Source organism: Salvelinus alpinus, chromosome 32, assembly GCF_045679555.1.
Source record: "Salvelinus alpinus chromosome 32, SLU_Salpinus.1, whole genome shotgun sequence".
NCBI classification, from domain to species: domain Eukaryota; kingdom Metazoa; phylum Chordata; class Actinopteri; order Salmoniformes; family Salmonidae; genus Salvelinus; species Salvelinus alpinus.
In genome coordinates, this window is record NC_092117.1 from 21,676,055 (window position 1) to 21,696,090 (window position 20,036).

Below are 20,036 nucleotides of genomic sequence, written 5' to 3' on the forward strand. Positions count from 1 at the left end.
CTTTAGCTAAGTGAAAACAGACCTATCTTTCTTCCATCTTTTATCATATACCCCAACCCATGTGGTTCCTTAGGTGGTGTTGCCTGTTCAACTGGAGCATATTCGTGAGAGACTAGCAGAAAACACCCATGAGCTGTGGGTCATGGACAAGATTGACCTTGGATGGACCCATGGAGCTGTGAGTGATGCAACTACTGAATGGGTTATGGCCTTGTATCCAAATCCCTTACATACATTCCGGGTTTCTTGGTCTACTGATTGTATGGTTTCCATAGCAAGCTGCTCACAGCTGTTCATGTCAACAGTGTATATGTATTTTGACAGATGTGTATTGTGATGTAGGTGAGAGATGACAGTAAGAAGCAGGACCCCTGTCTGGTGGAGTTCTCCAGGCTCCCAGAACAGGAGCGGAACCACAGCCTTCAGATGTCCCAGGACACTCTCCGGTAAGCCTCCTCTGCCATTCACACATTCACACATTCACATCAAAAGGACCTGTCAAGACACTTATTTTGTCTTTATTCTACTTCTTTGTGAAGGACTCTCGTTGCCCTTGGTTTGCATATTGGACTGGCAGATGGCCGTGCTGATGAGGGAGTGAGATACCTGAGGCTCTCCAACAAGTATGTAGCTCTACTCTTGAGACTCTTTATGAGTGAGTGTTCCTCCTGTCTTTTGTACTAAATTAACCTTTCCTCTCCTGTCTAGGTATGAGATGCCTAGTGGGTACAGACCAGCCCCGGTAGACCTGAGCCACATCATCCTGAGTCCTGCCCAGGAGGCGGTGGTGGAGCTGCTGGCTGAGAACGATCACAACGTGTGGGCCAGGGACCGGATCAGGCAGGGCTGGACCTACAGCTCACACCAGGTAGGCTTTGATACAAGGGTAGACCTAGCCAAACTACAGCAGCGGGATTAATTAAATATCTGCTTTACCAAGAGCCTTGAAATAGAAGTCCATAAAAATGTTAGCTGGTCTTTTGATAGTGGTAAGCCTTGTTTGTAGTTGTGGATGAGATGACCTTCCTGATATGTCTTGATGAAGGATTTGAAGTAGCAGACTAGTTTGGTCTGTACAGTGAGTGTACAAAACATTAAGAACACCTTCCTAATATTGAGTTGCACCACCTTTTGCCCTTAGTACAGCCTCAATTTGTCTGGGCATGGATTCTATAAGGTGTCGAAAGCATTCCACGGGGATGCTGGCCCATGTTGACTCCAATGCTTCCCACAATTGTGTCAAGTTGGCTGGATGTCCTTTGGGTGGTGGACTGTTGTTGATACACACAAGAAACTGTTATTTAAAAAACTCAGCAGCGTTGCAGTTCTTGACACACTCAAACCGGTGCGCCTGGCACCTACTACCATACCCCATTCAAAGGCACTTAAATATTTTGTTTTTCCCATTCACCCTCTGAATGGCACACATACACAATCCATGTCTCAATTGTCTCAAGGTTTGAAAATCATTCTTTAACCTGTCTCCTCCCCTTCATCTACACTGATTGAAGTGGATTTAACAAGTGACATCAATAAGGGATCATAGCTTTCTCCTGGATTCACCTGGTCAGTCTAATGTTTTGTACACTCAGTGTATGTGATAGTAATATAGCGGTAATGAGTGCTAATTCATTCTCTCTGTTTTTTCTAGGATGTGAAGGCCAAGCGGAGCCCCCACCTGGTGCCCTACAGCCTGCTGGATGAGAGGAGCAGACAATCTGGCAGAGACGGTGTGAGGGAGGCTGTGTGCACCCTGCTGGGCTACGGCTACAGTCTGGAGCCCCTGGACCAGGACAGAGGTATGGATGATTTCACGTTCCACTTTAGCAATCATTTTAATCATTATTATAATCTTGTGCACCTCTAATAATTATTCAAAGGTTATTTTAATGTGCTGTGTGGTGGAAAATTTGTCATGCTATCCCGTGTTTTACTGCGTAAAGTATTGTCTCTTGTTATATGCTAGTATTTCTGTGCTGTTACTCCTTTGGATTTCAGCTGTGATGCCAGACCCATGTCACACAGCGGCTGAGAAGTTCAGGGTCTTCAGGGCAGACAAGTTGTATGCTGTGACCAGGGGGAAGTGGTACTTTGAGTTTGAGGCGGTGACGGAAGGGGACATGAGGGTAGGCTGGGCTCGTCCCCACTGCACACCGAATGGGGAACTAGGATCAGACATGCAGGCTTTTGTGTTTGACGGCTCCAAGGTGAGAAGACTGAAATGACTACTGGTGACATGCTGTCATCAATAATATTATTTAGGATACATAGATAAGCTCCCACCGTTAGAAGCGAGTCATGGATTGGACATTACACACAGCTAAGCGTGTAGCCATTGGTAAGTTTTCTTGCAATTGCTCACTTCTGTCTCTCACACACAGGCCCAGTGGTGTCACCAGGGAGGTGAGCCCCTGGGTCGGCCCTGGCAGAGTGGTGATGTGGTGGGCTGTATGGTTGACATGGGTGAATGCACCATGATGGTCACTCTCAATGGAGAGGTGCTTTTGAACGACCGCGGATCAGAGCTGGCTGCCAAGGACTTTGACATCAACCAGGGTTTGTTAATTTGGTCAAACTCTTCTACCTCATAAACACCAACTGGATGTGTTAACCTGATGGTTTTCCCTCCTTCCCCTGTTCCTGTCATTGCTAGGCTTCCTCCCTGTGTGTTGTCTCGGGGTGAACCAGAAGGCCAGGCTGAATCTGGGTCGTGACGTGGCCTCACTGTGTTACTTCACAGAGTGTGGCCTACAGGAAGGTTATAAGCCATTTGCTGTAAACATGGCCAGAGACCCAGCCCTGTGGATGAGCTGGAGACAACCACAGTTCATCCCTGTACAGACAGACCATGATAGCATACAGGTTAGTCACCACACATCCACAAGCCAACCTGGCCTGAACCAGGGGGTACACTACAAAGCAGGATCAATGAGTCAGCCAGCTAACTTTGGTAAACAACCAGAAATAACTATTGATTTGATTAGGGCTGACCCCATTTAGTCGACTGGTCGATTGTTTGGTCGATAGGCTGTTGGTCGACCCAGGTTTTTTTTTGTTGAGCAGTCTAAAATATCTGTTTTTTATGGCACATGAGACACCTGTCTTATTCACGCCTGTCTCAGTGGACTTTAAAACTTCTTATGGATCAAATCCCGTTAGCGGGATCGATTAAACAACATCCGGTGAAATGGCAGAGCGCGAAATTCAAAAAAAATTATTTGAAATATTTAATTCATACATTCACAAGTGCAATACACCAAATTAAAGCTTAACTTCTTGTTAATCTAGCCACTGTGTCAGATTTCAAAAAGGCTTTACGGCGAAAGCAAACCATGCGATTATCTGAGGACAGCACCCCATCAAACAAACACATGACAATCATATTTCAACTCGCCAGGCGCGACACAAAACTCAGAAATAACGATATAATTCATGCCTTACCTTTGAAGAGCTTCTTCTGTTGGCACTCCAATATGTCCCATAAACATCACAAATGGTCCTTTTGTTCGATTAATTACGTCGTTATATCCCCAAAAGGTCAATTTATTTGGCGCATTTGATTCAGTAAAACACTGGTTCCAACTCGCCCAGCATGACTACAAAATATCTAATAAGTTACCTGTAAACTTTGTCCAAACATTTCAAACAACTTTCCTAATCCAACTTTAAGTATTTTAAAAGTATTTAAAAAAAATTTTAAGACGGGATAAACTGTGTTCAATAGAGGATAAAATGAAAGTGGAGCGAGCTTCAGGTCACGCGCCCCAAACAAAAGAGTACACTTGGCTATACACCCAGAAAGGAAAGGGCTACTTCTTCACTACTCAAAGGAAAAACATCAACCAATTTCTAAAGGCTGTTGACATCTGTTGGAAGCCATAGGAACTGCAAGCATATTTCTATTAAAACGGGCTTGACATAGGAAAACAATGGAAAACAGATTGACGTAAAAACAAAATTTCCCCTGGATGGATTGTGCTCTGGGTTTCCCCTGCCAAATCAGTTCTGTTATACTCACAGACATTATTCAAATAGTTTTAGAAACTTCAGAGCGTTTCCTATCCAAATCTACTAATGATATGCATATCCTAGCTTCTGGGCCTGAGTAGCAGGCAGTTTACTTTGGGCGCGCTTTTCATCCGGACGTGAAAATACCGCCCCCTATCCCAGAGAGGTTTTAAACCTTGCGCAAATGGCCTACAGCTGTGTCTTTCTGGAGCTCACTGGAAGAGAAACTCTGAGGGCACAGAATATTTTATACAATGTTGCAAGTTTGCTAGCAGGAGCTTCAGGCCTGACCAAAGTTAATAGTTGATACAATGTTTCAAGTTCCGTGCAGACAGTCCATGCGTAGCCAATGTGATTCATAGCATGTTTATTTCTATCAGGATATTTTCAACCTGCAGGCTGCAATGTTTTTTTTTGTTGGCTTTATGTAGGCTATTTTTACATAGATGGCAATAGAAGTTACTTTTAGAATTTTGATTAACCACATGATAATGATGTTGAAATATGAAGACTATTATAAATGAAATGAAACTGTTCCACAAAAATGTTAATATAATAGTCATAACTGGTACGCAGATCGGTAGAAATGGTAAGATAAATTGGCACTCCAAATGGAAAAGGTTGCCGTTCCCTGGTGTAGCTTATTTGGAGCGTAACAGCAGGAGCGTAACAGCAGAATCTGCAAAAGCCAGCAGCAGTGGGAGGAACAGGTTTTTTTTCTTCTGGTTAGGCTATCTTGATCTCTGGCTCCCTCGATTCATTTGTGTGTCTTAATTATTTAATCACAGTGTGCTTAAAGCATCAGACTTTCTCAGTAGCCTACATATAGTTGATTTTATTAAAACACATAGGGTTTGTCTATATAGGGAAAAATACACGTTTAAACATTTTGACCAATCGATTGGTTGAAAGAACAAATTACTCTAGGTCAACCAAGATTTTTGGGGGTTGGGGACAGCCCTAGATTTGATACCTACTTACTAAAGTTAAACTTAAATACTGTATGTGTTTGGTTTTTCAGTCAATTAGACCATGCCCATTTCAAGCTTATCTTTCTAAAAAATGTAAAGTTATTTCAGAATATTTATTCAAGTCATTGATCTTGCTTTGTAGTATACCCCTCAGTACTGTATGGGTCAATCTCTCGACTACAAGCATGTACAAGGGAGTTTAATCATACCATTATATTTAGTAGCATAGGTCTTATTGAAGAAATGTGAGTATAATTCTATAAGTTGTCTTGTTTTACAAGGTGACACGAATCACTGGGTCCACTGAGAGCCCACCGTGCCTAAAGGTAACACAGAGGTCATTGGGGCCCCAGAGTTGTGGCAGTGACATGGGGTTCTACAGACTCAGTATGCCTATAGAGTGTGCTGAGGCCTTCTCCAGACCAGTAGGGGCTACTCTACCTATCAGCAGCAGTGTCTCCACAGCCAGGAAAGACCTGCAGGAGTTTGAGGTGGACTCTGACTTTGAGATGCTGCTGAAATCAGCTCATGTTTACACTGGCTCCAGGGATGAGCTTAACCACAAGGACTACAGCCATGATAAAACATCCAAACTCAAACAACGGTATGGAGAAGAGACCAGGCTATGACAAACAATACATATACTGTATAATGGTTTGGGAAAATTTTCAGAGGGAAAAATGCTCGCATTTCATGGTGTTGATATGCATTTTTAAATAAAAGTAAATCTGTGTATGTGTGCTCCTAGGTTCATGTTGAAGAAACCCAAACCAGAGTTGAACAAAAGCCACTCATCTGCCCGTCTACTGCAGGAGGTTCATGCTGACAAAGATGACTATGACCATCTGGCCCAGTCCACTACGGTAATACTCTTCAACAATTTTTTACCCATTTCAGACAGAATATGTGGTATATTACCTGTACAAAAATATAAGGCAATGTTTATATGATTCCCTTTCAAACAGCCCCTTATGAACCACTTTCTTGCAGGTATACCCCTTTAATAATAATAACTTTATTTGTGTAGCGCTTTTCAATACAGGTAACAAAGTGATTCACATCATAAAATAATACAATAAAATAAAAAATACTAACAAAGAAACAAAAACAAAAGGAGAAAAAAAAGATATGTAATTAAAATCATACATTGAAATCCAGCATCTTCATAAAAGTGTCTTCAGCAGGGAGATTAAAAGAGGCACTGAATCTGCAAGCCTGATCTCCTCTGGCAGACCATTTCAAAGTCTAGGGGCCCTAATGGAAAATGACAGGTCTCCTTTAGTTTTCACACAGGCCTAGAGGTGTCACCAGGTTGGTGAGCCCCTGGGTTGGCCCTGGCATAGTGGTGAAGTGGTGGGCTATATGGTTGACATGAGAGAATGCATCATGTCATGGTTAACAGTGTCCTGGCTCGTAGGGAGATAACAGATCTGAGATTTAGGATGGAGCTAAACCAAGGCTAGCCTTAAACGTGATTAATAACATTTTAAAATATATTCTAAAAGTGACTGGTAGTATAGAGCAGCTAAAATAGGTGTGATATGGTTAAATTACCTGGTGCCTGTTAAAAGCCGAGCAGCAGCGTTTTGAACTAATTGTAGACGTTGGAGTGAGTTTTGACTGAGACAGGTATACAAAGAGTTACAGTAATCCTGGCGTGAGGAAATCATTGACTGAGTGACTTTTATACATATCAGTGGGTAATTGGCAAATTGGGAGGGGTGGGGGGTGTTGTTAAACCATGGAGTCTGTTTGCATTTGAAATTAGGGAGGTGTTAAACAATGAAAGTGTTAATGAATTTACCTGCAGAAAGCAGAGAACCATTCACACAACCCCAATAGCTGTATTTTGGTAACCGTGTCTGTGAAAATGAAGGAATCATGACTAGGTCTTTAGGTGGGTATTATTTTTCCATGTTTTTTACCCCCTACCGCTTTCTGATGTACAAATGGTAAAAAGAAGCAGGCATGGTAGAATAGTTAGATTTTTGTCTGTGTATGGAAGGGGTAAAGATAGCAAAGTCAATCGAGGGCATTTGTTAAAGGAAAATCAGTAACTCCCTGTAATCTTCCACAGTACTATTACTCAGTGAGGGTGTTACCTGGTCAGGACCCCTCCACTGTCTGGGTGGGCTGGGTCACCTCTGACTTCCACCAGCACCAGCTGACCTTTGACCTGGAAAAGATCCGCACAGTGACCGTCACCCTCGGAAATGACATGGGCAAGGTCCATGAGAGGTCGGTTCAATAAGGGACAAAGCAACATCATTTTGTGTCTACATTTTCTCTAGACATGTTTTGATCATAATGTTTAAAAAGTGTTTTACAATCACTGTATTATTATTACAATAATGCTTTCAGACTAAAGTTCGATTTTGACATTCCCACCTTGTATTTCTGTATGTCAGTGTGAAACGTAGTAACTGCTACATGGTGTGCGCCGGAGAGAGCACGGGCCTGGGGCAGAGCAGGAGGAGTGCAGGCCTGGCCATAGGCTGTCTGATAGACACCACCACTGGACTGCTAACATTCAGCTCCAATGGCATGGAGCTGGGGACCTTCTTTCAGGTAAAGTCAACTGTTAAAGGCAACTAACAATGTTGCAAAGACAATGTTGCTGTGACAAAGAGAAGAAGGCTCCAAAAGCAAATACATATTAGTCATTAGTATTTCATGTGAATTTGTGTTTTTCTCAATAGGTTGATTTATAAAGAGAAGTTCCTACCAGTTGGGATATGATAGAATGTGTCTCTGAGCTATTCTTATTAACTGACCAAACTGCTATCAACCAGGTGGAGCCCAGCACTAGGCTGTTTCCTGCAGTCTTTGCCAAGGCCAACAGCTCCAATGTGTTCCAGTTTGAGCTAGGGCGCGTAAAGGTAACCTAAATGCTTTATTCATTGGTCACACTGTGATGACTCTCTCAGTTTGTCCAATTTCAAATGTGTTGTTTACAATACTATACAATCCCCAATGCATGTCCATACTGTTTAAAAATATATACATGTATATATTACCATAATGGCCCTGCTACCGCATCCACAGGGCTACTTAACATTGTCATGAATGAAAAGCCTTGTGTTATTCTCTGTTCAGAACATGCTGCCCCTGTCAGCGGGTCTGTTCAGGAGCCAGAGGAGGAATGCTATGCCCCAGTGTCCCCCCAGGCTGCAGGTGCAGGTGCTGTCGCCCATCCTTTGGACCCGTGTACCAGACCACACACTGAGGGTGCAGGCTGCCCACCCTGAAGACCGCCTCGGCTGGAGGGTCCAGTGCTTAGAGCCCCTGCAGGTCATGACCCTGCTCATCCCAGAGGAGAACAGGTCAGAGGTCAAAGGTCATATTTACTAATGCCTCAGAGCTTTCCAGGAGGAACGTATTGAGTCAGGAATGAATTTACTGTCAAAGCAAAGACACATTGTAACATTGCACTTAAAAAGAAATAAAGTTGCACACTCTAAATATGCTCCCAACAATTTAATGGGTAAACCTGAGCTTTTTTTACATTGCATTTAGGTTATACTATTTATCTCTCCCCCTGTAGGTGTGTGGACATCCTGGAACTCTCTGAGTTAGGTGACCTTCTGTCTTTCCATCACCACACCCTGCTCCTCTACTCTGCCCTCTGTGCTCTGGGCAATACTCGTGTGGGCCACGCCCTCTGCAGCCACCTGGACCAATCACAGCTCCTCTATGCCATCCAGAGCCCCCGCCTCCCCGGGCCGCTCCGCTCCGCCTTCTACCACCTCCTGGGCCAGGTGCACCTCAGCACCCATGCCACGGCCCGCCTCGCTATGAACCACGAGTACATCGTCCCCATGACGGAGCAGACCAGGGCCATCACCCTCTACCCCAGCCCCAGGGCTAGTCGAAGCCCCCAGTGGGTTCCCAGAATGGGCCTCAGCACCTCCCTCAGACCCCGGATGCACTTCACCTCCCCCTGCTTCATCAGAGGAGATGGCATGGGAGTCAATGGGGATACTTGTGGTGATGGCGTGGTTCCGACTGGGGAAGGCATCCATATAGACAGCCCAGAGATCCCACTGGAACTTCTGAAGGACCTGACAGGGAATATGCTGACTGAGGCTGTGTGGGCTGTGGGGCAGGGTGTGAGGGATCCTGAAGGGGGCAGCATTGAGCTGCTGCTGGTGCCCCTAATTCGGCTGTTCCACACCCTGCTGGTGATGGGGTTGTTTGGGGACGAGGATCTAGGGAAAGTGTTGACACTGATCGAGCCTGGGGTCGTCTCCCGACCTGCAGATTGTTCCCAAGAAGAGGAGCAGGAGGAGGAAGAGGAAGAGCAGGAGGATGAAAATGTGCCAGATAGTGATAGGGAAAGTGTGATGGAGAGGGAGGGGGATAAAAGGAGGAAAATTCCAAAGCTTCCAACAAAAGGACTGCTTCAGATGAAGCTACCAGAAGCTGTCAAACTTGAGGTACACTTTAGGAAGAAATACCTTGATTTTGGATATGATGTTTTCCTTTGTGGTACATGACTTGTCTTTGTCAATAGAAAAATTGACTGACTTGACATGAGCTCACCCCCCTAACCTGGATGTTCCTGTCCCTCTCTGTCCAGATCTGCCACCTGTTCCAATACCTGTGTGACTGTCAGGTGCGTCACAGGGTGGAGGCGGTGGTGGCCTTCTCAGACACTTTCGTGGGGTACCTGCAGGAGAACCAGCGCTTCCGCTACAATGAGGTGATACAGGCTCTCCACATGTCTGCTGCCCTCACCGCCCGCAAGACCAAGGAGTTCCGCTCCCCGCCACAAGAACAGGTCAGGGGTCAGAGAGGAGACTGCTAAGGGAAATGTACACATCTGGTCTAAGTGGCTAGTATTATTGGAGGGATTAAATAACTTGAATATAAAATAGACACAGAGAGAGACTTTTTGTTCAAATCAAATCACATTTTATTTGTCACATGCGCTGAATACCGTGAAATGCTTACTTACAAGCCCTTAACCAACAATGCAGTTCAAGAAATAGAGTTAAGAAAATATTTACTAAATAAAATAAAAAAGTAACACAATAAAATTACATATACAGGGGGTACCGGTACCGAGTCAATGTGTGGAGGTACAGGTTAGTTGAGGTAATTTGTACATGTAGGTAGGGGTAAAGTGACTATGCATAGATAATAAACAGTGAGGAGCAGCAGTGTAAAAACAAGGGGGGGGTGCTAATGTAAATAGTTGGGGTGGCCATTTTATTAATTGTTCAGCAGTCTTATAGCTTGGGGGTAGAAGCTGTTAAGTAGCCTTTTGGACCTAGACTTGGCGCTCCTGTACCACTTGCTGTGCGGTAGCAGAGAGAACTGTCTGACTGGGTGACTGGAGTCTGAAGTCGTTGACAAATTTTTTGGGACTTCTTCTGACACCGCCTAGTATAGAGGTCCTGGATGGCAGGAAGCTTGGCCCCAGTGATGTACTGGGCCATACGCACTACCCTCTGTAGCGCGTTACGGTCGGATGCCGAGCAGTTGCCATACCAGGCAGTGATGCAACCGGTCAGGATGCTCTCGATGGTGTAGCTGTAGAACCTTTTGAGGATCTGAGGACCCATGCAAAATCTTTTCAGTCTCTTGAGGGGGAAAAGGTGTTGTTGTGCCCTCTTCGCGACTGTCCAAACTGTGTCCAAACTGTGTGTTTGGACCATGATAGTTTGTTGGTGATGTGGACACCAAGCAACTTGAAACTCTCGACCCGCTCCACTACAGGCCCCTCGATGTTAATGGGGGCCTGTTTAGCCCTCCTTTTCCTATAATCCACGATCAGCTCCTTTGTCTTGCTCACATTGAGGGAGAGGTTGTTTATCTGGCACCACACTGACAGGTCTCTGACCTCCTCCCTATAGGCTGTCTTATCGTTGTTGGTGATCAGGCCTACCACTGTTGTGTCGTCAGCAAACTTAATGATGGTGTTGGAGTCGTGCTTGGCCACGCAGTCGTGGGTGAACAGGGAGTACAGGAGGGGACTGAGCACGCACCCCTGAGTGGCTCCAGTGTTGAGGATCGGCATGGCAGGTGTGTTGTTGCCTACCCTCACCACCTGGGGGCGGCCCTTCTGGAAGTCCAGGAACCATTTGCAGAGGGAGGTGTTTAGTCCCAGGGTCCTTAGCTTATTGATGAACTTTGTGGGCACTATGGTGTTGAACACTGAGCTGTAGTCAATGAAGAGCATTCTCACATACAGTAGGTGTTCCTTTTGTCCAGGTAGGAAAGGGCAGTGTGGAGTGCGATTGAGATTGCGTTATCTGCAGATCTGTTAGAGCGGTATGTGAATTGGAGTGGGTCTAGGGTTTCCGGGATGATGGTGTTGATGTGAACCATGACCAACCTTTTCAAAGCACTTCATGGCTACTGACGTGAGTGCCACAGGGCGGTAATCATTTAGGCCGTTTACCTTCGCATTCTTGGGCACAGGGACTATGGTGGTCTGCTTGAAACATGTAGATATTACATACTCGGTCAGGGTGAAATTGAAAATGTCAGTGAAGACACTTGCCAGTCCTGGTAATCCGTCTGGCCCTGCGGCCTTGTGAATGTTGACCTGTTTAAAGGTCTTGCTCACGTCGGCTACGGAGCGCGTGATCACACAGTCGTCCAGAGAGCTGGTGCTCTCATGCAGGGGGGCATTTGTAGTTCATAGTTGTATCTATGTCCATAAAGTGTAAAATTATATAATAAGATCTTTATCTACTGGAGCATTACTGTATCTCCTCTACTCCCATCCACGCAGATCAACATGTTACTGGGCTTCAGAGAGGAGCAGGGGGACTGTCCGTGTCCAGAGGACATCAGAGAGCAGCTGCTGGACTTCCACCAGGACCTCATGACTCACTGTGGTAGGTACCAGATCAATCTAGACTACTGTACTCCTGTCCTCATGACTCACTGTGGTAGGTCATAGAGAATAACCTGAACAAGTGGGGTGTCATACAACAGCGTAAGCTTGTGTAAGAGAGCGTACAGTTACTAACTTATCATACTATGCTTTCTAGAGACTTTGAAAGGGCATGGTATGGTACCTGGAATTGTACGTCCTGGGTTTTTGTTTTTTTACATGTATTTCTCCAATGCCTTATACAATGATCTGTTGGTTGGCTTACTACAGTGGCAAGAAAAAGCATGTGAACCCTTTGGAATTACCTGGATTTCTGCATAAATTGGTCATAAAATTTGATCTGATCTTCATCTAAGTCACAACAATAGACAAAGGCAGTGTGAATAAATTATTAACACACAAATTCTTGGATTTTTCTTGTCTATATTGAATACATAATTTAAACTTTCACAGTGTAGGTTGGAAAAATGATGTGAACCCCTAGGCTAATGACTTCTCCAAAAGCTAATTGGAGTCAGGAGTCAGCTAACCTGGAGTCCAATCAATGAGACGAGATTGGAGATGTTGGTTAGAGCTGCCCTGCCCTATAAAAAACACTCACAAAATTTGTATTTGTTATTCAGAAGAAGCATTGCCTGTTGTGAACCATGCCTTTAAGAAAAGAGATATCAAAAGACCTAAGATTAAGAATTGTTGACTTGCATAATGATGGAAATGGTTACAAAAGTATCTCTAAAAGCTTGATGTTCATCAGTCCACGGTAAGACAAATTATCTATAAATGGAGAAAGTTCAGCACTGTTGCTACTCTCCCTAGGAGTGGCCGTCCTGCAAAGACGACTGCAAGAGCACAGTGCAGAATGCTAAATGAAGTTAAGAAGAATCCTAGAATGTCAGCTAAAGACTTACAGAAATCTCTGGGACATGCTAACACCTCTGTTGACGAGTATACGATACGTAAAGCACTAAACAAGAATGATGATCATGGGAGGACACCACGGAAGAAGCCACTGCTGTCCAAAAAAAACATTGCGGTACATTTGAAGTTCGCAAAAGAGCACCTGGATGTTCCACAGCGCTACTGGAAAAATATTCTGTGGACAGACGAAACTACAGTTGAGTTGTTTGGAAGGAACACACAACACTATGTGAGTAGAAAAAAAAGGCACAGCACACCAACATCAAAACCTCATCCCCACTGTAAAGTATGGTGGCGGGAGCATCATGGTTTGGGGCTGCTTTGCTGCCGCAGGGCCTGGACAGCTTGCTATCATCGATGGAAAAATGCAGGATTGCAGGATTGCAGGATAATGTAAGGCTATCTGTCCGGCAATTGAAGCTCAACAGAAGTTGGGTGATGCAACAGGACAATGACAAAAAACACAGAAGTAAATGAACAACAGTAGGCTTCAACAGAAGAAAATACGCTTTCTGGAGTGGCCCAGTCAGAGTCCTGATCTCAACCCGATTGAGATGATGTAGCATGACCTCAAAAGAGCGGTTAAATAACTTAACTAATACAGAGGAATGGCCCAAAATTCCTCCTGACCGTTGTGCAGGTTTGATCCACAACTACAAAAAATGTTTGGTTCACGTTATTGCTGCAAAAAGGAGGGTCAACCAGTTATTAAATCCAAAGGTTCACATACTTTTCCCACCCTGCACTGTGAATGTTTACACAGTGTGTTCAATAAAGACATGAAAACGTCTAATTGTTATTTCTTTTAATTTTCTTTTTGGGGGTGGATCAGCTTAATATTGCAGAAAGATTGTTGCTTCCATCAATGTAATTATCTGCATAATTTCCAATCCCCCATATATATAGACATACATACTTTTTTTTGGAATATACCTTTATTATTCCCCGCAAACCCTACCACCCTTCCCCCAATTGGAGTAAACTAATAAACAATAAGACTTAGGCTTCTACCTTCAGTATATACATCTTATACACATTTTACAGACACAATCTATTTTACAATAGTTATATTTTGTTTGTTTTTAGTCCTTCCTCTATTTCTGATATCCATCCAGTTTGATTTCTATTTGTAACTGTGCTATTTCACAAAATTTCTGAACCTATATACATTTTACAGACCCCGTATGTTTTACATTGGTTATCTTGTTATTAGTCCCACCCTTCAGCTCCATTCAACCCCTCCCATCTATCTCAACACCATCCATTTTGGATTTCTATTTGCCATGTATTTTTAAACTGTGCTGTGATGCTTGACAAAACTACTGAACCTTTCTATTCTCACAGCTTCTACAGATTGTAAATTAAAAATAAACATTTTTGCTAAAATAATTATTATATAATTGAGTGATTGACTATGACTTTTCAAATCACCCAGTATTGCTATCTGCAGCGTTAGTTCTAGGCAAATGTTGAAATTCTTCAGCCATTCCTGGACCTGTGACCAAAAACGAGCTACATATGGACAATATAAAAATAAATTATCTAATGACTCTGCCTCCTCACAGCAAAATCTTATATGGTATGGCACAGCTGTCAGTTTTTTGGTCCTTAAATTAAATTGGTATATGTTTTTATTTATCAAACTTTTTATCACAACGAATAATTCTTTGTGTGTTATTAGTTTAAGCAGAGTGTGTTTGTCTATTGTTGTGACTTAGATGAAGATAACATTTTATGACAAATCTATGCAGAAATCCAGGTAATTCCAAAGGGTTCACATATTGTTACCATCAGATCCTCCTCTCCACCCTCTCCGAGCTGGGCATCTCCGGCGCGGCCCACGCTTGGATTGCGTCCTACCTGACAGGTCGCTCCTACCAGGTGGCGTGGCGAGAATCTGTCTCCGCACCACGTGCTCTCACCACTGGTGTCCCCCAGGGCTCTGTTCTAGGCCCTCTCCTATTCTCGCTATACACCAAGTCACTTGGCTCTGTCATATCCTCACATGGTCTCTCCTATCATTGCTATGCAGACGACACACAATTAATCTTCTCCTTTCCCCCCTCTGATAACCAGGTGGTGAATCGCATCTCTGCATGTCTGGCAGACATATCAGTGTGGATGACGGATCACCACCTCAAGCTGAACCTCGGCAAGACGGAGCTGCTCTTCCTCCCGGGGAAGGACTGCCCGTTCCATGATCTCGCCATCACGGTTGACAACTCCATTGTGTCCTCCTCCCAGAGTGCTAAGAACCTTGGCGTGATCCTGGACAACACCCTGTCGTTCTCAACTAACATCAAGGCGGTGACCCGTTCCTGTAGGTTCATGCTCTACAACATTCGCAGAGTACGACCCTGCCTCACGCAGGAAGCGGCGCAGGTCCTAATCCAGGCACTTGTCATCTCCCGTCTGGATTACTGCAACTCGCTGTTGGCTGGGCTCCCTGCCTGTGCCATTAAACCCCTACAACTCATCCAGAACGCCGCAGCCCGTCTGGTGTTCAACTTTCCCAAGTTCTCTCACGTCACCCCGCTCCTCCGCTCTCTCCACTGGCTTCCAGTTGAAGCTCGCATCCGCTACAAGACCATGGTGCTTGCCTACGGAGCTGTGAGGGGAACGGCACCTCCGTACCTTCAGGCTCTGATCAGGCCCTACACCCAAACAAGGGCACTGCGTTCATCCACCTCTGGCCTGCTCGCCTCCCTACCTCTGAGGAAGTACAGTTCCCGCTCAGCCCAGTCAAAACTGTTCGCTGCTCTGGCACCCCAATGGTGGAACAAACTCCCTCACGACGCCAGGTCAGCGGAGTCAATCACCACCTTCCGGAGACACCTGAAACCCCACCTCTTTAAGGAATACCTAGGATAGGATAAAGTAATCCTTCTAACCCCCCCCCCCCCTTAAAAGAGTTAGATGCACTATTGTAAAGTGGTTGTTCCACTGGATATCATAAGGTGAATGCACCAATTTGTAAGTCGCTCTGGATAAGAGCGTCTGCTAAATGACTTAAATGTAAATGTAAATGTTAAATGTAAATATTGTTTCTTGCCACTCTATGTGCAGGAATTGAAGTTGACCATGACACAGAGGTTGTGGAGGATTCCAATCGCTCCATCAAAGATCGTCTCTTCAGCTTGGTTGGGAGAGTAATCAGCTTGAAGAGGAGATCTGCAGATCCTGAAGAGGAAGACAGAGCACAGAATACCAGTAAGCCAAACTCTACAACGGGGGGGGGGGGGGGGGGGGGGGGGGGTGGATCTTACGACACAACATTAAGGATGATTTTTTATATTGTCAAGCTAGAAGTAGGCTACTAACAGTGGTCTTTGTGTCTCCCCCATAGTGACTCTTCAGCAGCTCATCTCTGACACGGTGGTGCGCTGGGCCCAGGAGTGTGTGATAGAGAACCCAGCTCTGGTCAGGGCCATGTTCTCTCTGTTGCACCGGCAGTACGAGGGCTTGGGGGGCCAGATGGGCACTCCCCTCCACAAGGCCTACACCATCAGCCAGGTGTCAGTGGAGGACACCATGGCCTTGCTGGCCTCTCTGGTGCAGATTCGCTCTCTGCTCAGCGTCCGCATGGGCAAGGAGGAGGAGAGACTCATGATCCGGGGACTGGGGTACGAATGGAGAACTACTGCTAGTTCTCTGCTAGCTCTACTCTTGCCTCTACATAAATGCCAAGCTAACCCATGTCTTGATTCATAATACAAGCTCTGTTCTGTGGAAATGTTCAAATGTAATTGAATTTACTTCTAAAAATGTGATCGCAACATTGAGCCCAAAAACACATTCATAATATCTGTTCACCAATCTTCAGCCCTGGCGCTGAACCCCTGCATTGTTTATTTCCTGTGCAGAGACATAATGAACAATAAGGTGTTCTACCAGCACCCCAACCTGATGAGGGCTCTGGGGATGCACGAGACGGTCATGGAGGTGATGGTGAACGTCCTGGGGGAGGGAGAGTCCAAGGTGAGACTGATGTGATATGTATCGAAAAAGAATGAACGTGTCCATTGTGAGAAAAGTGAATTAAGTGTGAGTTGTTCTCTCTGCTTCTTTAGGAGATCACCTTTCCTAAGATGGTGGCCCATTGCTGTCGCTTCCTTTGTTACTTCTGTCGCATCAGTAGGCACAATCAGGGATCCATGTTCGAGCACCTCAGCTACCTGTTGGATAATAGCAGTGTTGGCCTAGGTGAGCTGTGGAAGACTATGATTACTATCAACAGTAACTTGAAATGCCATTCTCTTTGTATGTTTCCCAGTGTCAGCAACAGCAAATCAGCAACACTGTAAGCCTTATACTTATTATTATTTTTAATTATCCCAGTGAGGATTTAAATATGTTTAGTACTCTCCTTAGCATCTCCGTCCATGCGTGGAGCAACCCCTCTGGATGTGGCAGCTGCCTCTGTCATGGACAACAATGAGCTGGCCCTGGCCCTGAGGGAACCAGACCTGGAAAAAGTGAGAAAGATCTGTCCCTCCTTCTTTATCTCCCTCAATCTTTTTTCTGTCCCTGACTGCATACAGTATGTTATCCTCTTTTGTCTGTTCAGCTCTCTCCTTTAACTTTATTCTCTCTCTCTCTCTGTCCTCTGTGTCTCTCTGTAGGTGGTGCAGTACTTGGCAGGCTGTGGTCTACAGAGTTGTCCCATGCTGGTGTCTAAAGGCTACCCTGACATTGGTTGGAACCCTGTGGAGGGGGAACGCTACCTGGACTTCCTACGCTTTGCTGTCTTTTGCAACGGTAACCTGTTACAACTGACTATACAGATACTCTAACTGTAGATGTAGTTCATGACTGATAACAGCTAGACTACAGAGTAGAAATTAGGCTAATAATCATTCGATTCCTGACAGGGGAGAGTGTGGAGGAGAATGCCTACTCGGTAGTGAGGCTGCTGATTCGCCGTCCGGAGTGTTTTGGCCCCGCCCTGCGAGGTGAGGGTGGCGATGGTCTCCTGGCAGCCATGGAGGAAGCCATCAGGATCTCAGAGGACCTGACTATGGACGGACCCTCCACGACCTACGAGTCCAACAGAACACTGTGAGTTAGAAAGGGAACACTGGAAGAACAAGTCTTTTGCCCTAGTAAACCAGTGATTTTTGGTTTTTCCTACTGGTCAGCCAGAAGATAGGCTTCCCCACACACAATTAGAAGACAAATACTATATATATATTTATATATATATATATATATATATACACTATATTGTGTGTACTGTAATTCTATGACCGTCCCCTCTTCAGCTTGATTCAATAAGGCATCTAGTTATGTCAACTGACCTTTAAACATGAGTAAAATCATTATGTTGCACAGCACCTGAGTCATGTAAACGCTTCTCTCTTCCCGCCCACATAGGAACGTGCTGCAGGATGAGGAGGATGACATAATCCACATGGGCCACTCCATCATGACCTTCTACTCCGCCCTCATCGACCTGCTGGGCCGCTGTGCCCCGGAGATGCACGTTAGTCTGTTTCACCTCCTGATGGGACCCTGTCAATAGTCCAATATACTAGTGCTCTAATGTAGGACTAGAAAAAGCTCCCCTGGGGCTACATTGATTGGCCATGCAGTGATTGACACTGCAGAATAATCCAAACCTTATGGGTTAATAAGCTTTATTTGTGTCTGTGTCATATGTGTACCTTTGGCAACTGTGTCATTTGTGTCATGTGTCTGTCATATGCTACACATTACCTGACAGCTAGATCATTTGACGTTGGCTGTTTCTCTAAAGTCTTTGAAGACATTGGAATGAATGGCAAAGCTTAAGAATAAAAGACCAATAAAGCTGATCACTTTGACTTGATTATGTTTGTCCAGCTGATCCATGCTGGGAAGGGCGAGGCCATCCGTATCCGGGCCATCCTGAGGTCCCTCATCCCCATCCAGGACCTGGAGGGAGTCATCGGCATCCCCTTCCAAATCCCCTCTCTAGCAAAAGGTCAGTCCTCTGTGAGAAGTCACTATAGTCTTATGTGGTTGTCAACCCAATCTTTGCAGCTTGTACAGTACTGTTTACATTTTTTTTTACAGGTATGTTTGTTCTAGTCTCATCCTCCCACTGGTGCTTTCTCTGTTATATGGTAGCAATTAGTCTGGGGTTAAGTTGGCTCAAGTTTTGAGACGGCTCGCCAAGCATGTATTACAGAACCACCATCATTTAAAATTAGCCAAAATATAATGTGGTGAAATGATTGTCCAAATCTCCTTCTGTGCTTGTCATTTATCCAGATGGCACCATAGTCGAACCAGACCCATCCACTGTGTTCTGCCCGGACCACAAGGCAGCCATGGTGCTGTTCCTGGACCGTGTGTACGGCATCGAGGACCAGAACTTCCTGCTCCACCTGTTGGAAGTGGGCTTCCTGCCAGACCTGCAGGCTGTGGCCTCTTTGGACACAGTGAGGGAGACATTGACCATACTGACACAGCACCACTGGAATGATCCACTGGACTTGAGGGACCTACAGGAATGCCCACTGGAGTGATTCACTATAACCCCATTGGAGTGTTCAGCCACTGCACATTGTGGGACACAGAGTGAGACTATCACATCACAAGGATTACCCTGTAACGCAAATGACGTGCACCATTAATACATTCATGAGATTTGAGTTAGGGTTAGTGTTGGAGATCTAGGCTTTGTAGTGTCTACTAAAGAACACGGTGGGGCAGTGTTACCTTACTCACTGCATCTTTCCTCACTCACTCACTCATTCACTCCCCCTTCCACTCATTCTTACTAGTCTTCAATGTCCTATCCCTCTCCATTTTTGACTCTGTCAGACTTTTATGGATCAAATCCTTTTTTCTCTCTGTCTCTTTTGCCTCCCCTAGGCTAAAACTGCCCCTCTCTTTTTGGTTCTGACACTTCTGTAAACAAAATTTCACCTGGCTGCTCCTCTCCCTGCAGACTGATCTGAGTGCCACAGACATGGCCCTGGCACTGAACAGGTACCTGTGTACGGCTGTGCTGCCCCTGCTCACTAAGTGCTCCAGCCTGTTGTCTGGGACAGAGGGCCAGGGGCCGCTGGTGGATGCTCTCCTCCAGGCCGTCTACCGCCTGTCCAGGGCCCTCAGCCTCACCAAGGCCCAGAGAGACGCCATCGAGGACTGCATGCTGGCCATATGCAGGTGGGGACATGGAGGAACTAATATTATTATAGTCACTCCACACAGCTCACTTCTCTCCTCTATCACTTGCACACCTTCACACCATAAAGGCAGAACGGGAGCAGTTATTTAGAATCAGATATAATTCAAAGGCAATT

General features: G+C 45.2%; 1 protein-coding gene across 2 annotated transcripts in view; it reads left to right on the top strand.

Moving 5' to 3' along the window:
* The window catches only part of LOC139562390 (ryanodine receptor 2-like), an 82,070-nt gene that overhangs the window by 15,563 nt on the left and 46,471 nt on the right, over positions 1-20,036 (top strand). For both annotated transcript variants that reach the window (XM_071380083.1, XM_071380082.1), the window contains 28 exons: positions 74-178; positions 343-446; positions 540-623; positions 709-868; positions 1,652-1,799; positions 1,999-2,207; positions 2,382-2,556; positions 2,654-2,862; positions 5,261-5,583; positions 5,728-5,842; positions 7,057-7,217; positions 7,388-7,547; positions 7,772-7,858; positions 8,076-8,302; positions 8,524-9,415; positions 9,559-9,759; positions 11,722-11,827; positions 15,811-15,954; positions 16,091-16,367; positions 16,608-16,722; positions 16,815-16,947; positions 17,116-17,219; positions 17,367-17,502; positions 17,616-17,802; positions 18,118-18,226; positions 18,586-18,706; positions 18,997-19,166; positions 19,679-19,899. In XM_071380083.1, coding sequence (XP_071236184.1) covers positions 74-178; positions 343-446; positions 540-623; positions 709-868; positions 1,652-1,799; positions 1,999-2,207; positions 2,382-2,556; positions 2,654-2,862; positions 5,261-5,583; positions 5,728-5,842; positions 7,057-7,217; positions 7,388-7,547; positions 7,772-7,858; positions 8,076-8,302; positions 8,524-9,415; positions 9,559-9,759; positions 11,722-11,827; positions 15,811-15,954; positions 16,091-16,367; positions 16,608-16,722; positions 16,815-16,947; positions 17,116-17,219; positions 17,367-17,502; positions 17,616-17,802; positions 18,118-18,226; positions 18,586-18,706; positions 18,997-19,166; positions 19,679-19,899 — 5,183 coding nt within the window. The remainder of the gene's footprint in view (positions 1-73; positions 179-342; positions 447-539; positions 624-708; positions 869-1,651; positions 1,800-1,998; positions 2,208-2,381; positions 2,557-2,653; positions 2,863-5,260; positions 5,584-5,727; positions 5,843-7,056; positions 7,218-7,387; positions 7,548-7,771; positions 7,859-8,075; positions 8,303-8,523; positions 9,416-9,558; positions 9,760-11,721; positions 11,828-15,810; positions 15,955-16,090; positions 16,368-16,607; positions 16,723-16,814; positions 16,948-17,115; positions 17,220-17,366; positions 17,503-17,615; positions 17,803-18,117; positions 18,227-18,585; positions 18,707-18,996; positions 19,167-19,678; positions 19,900-20,036) is intronic.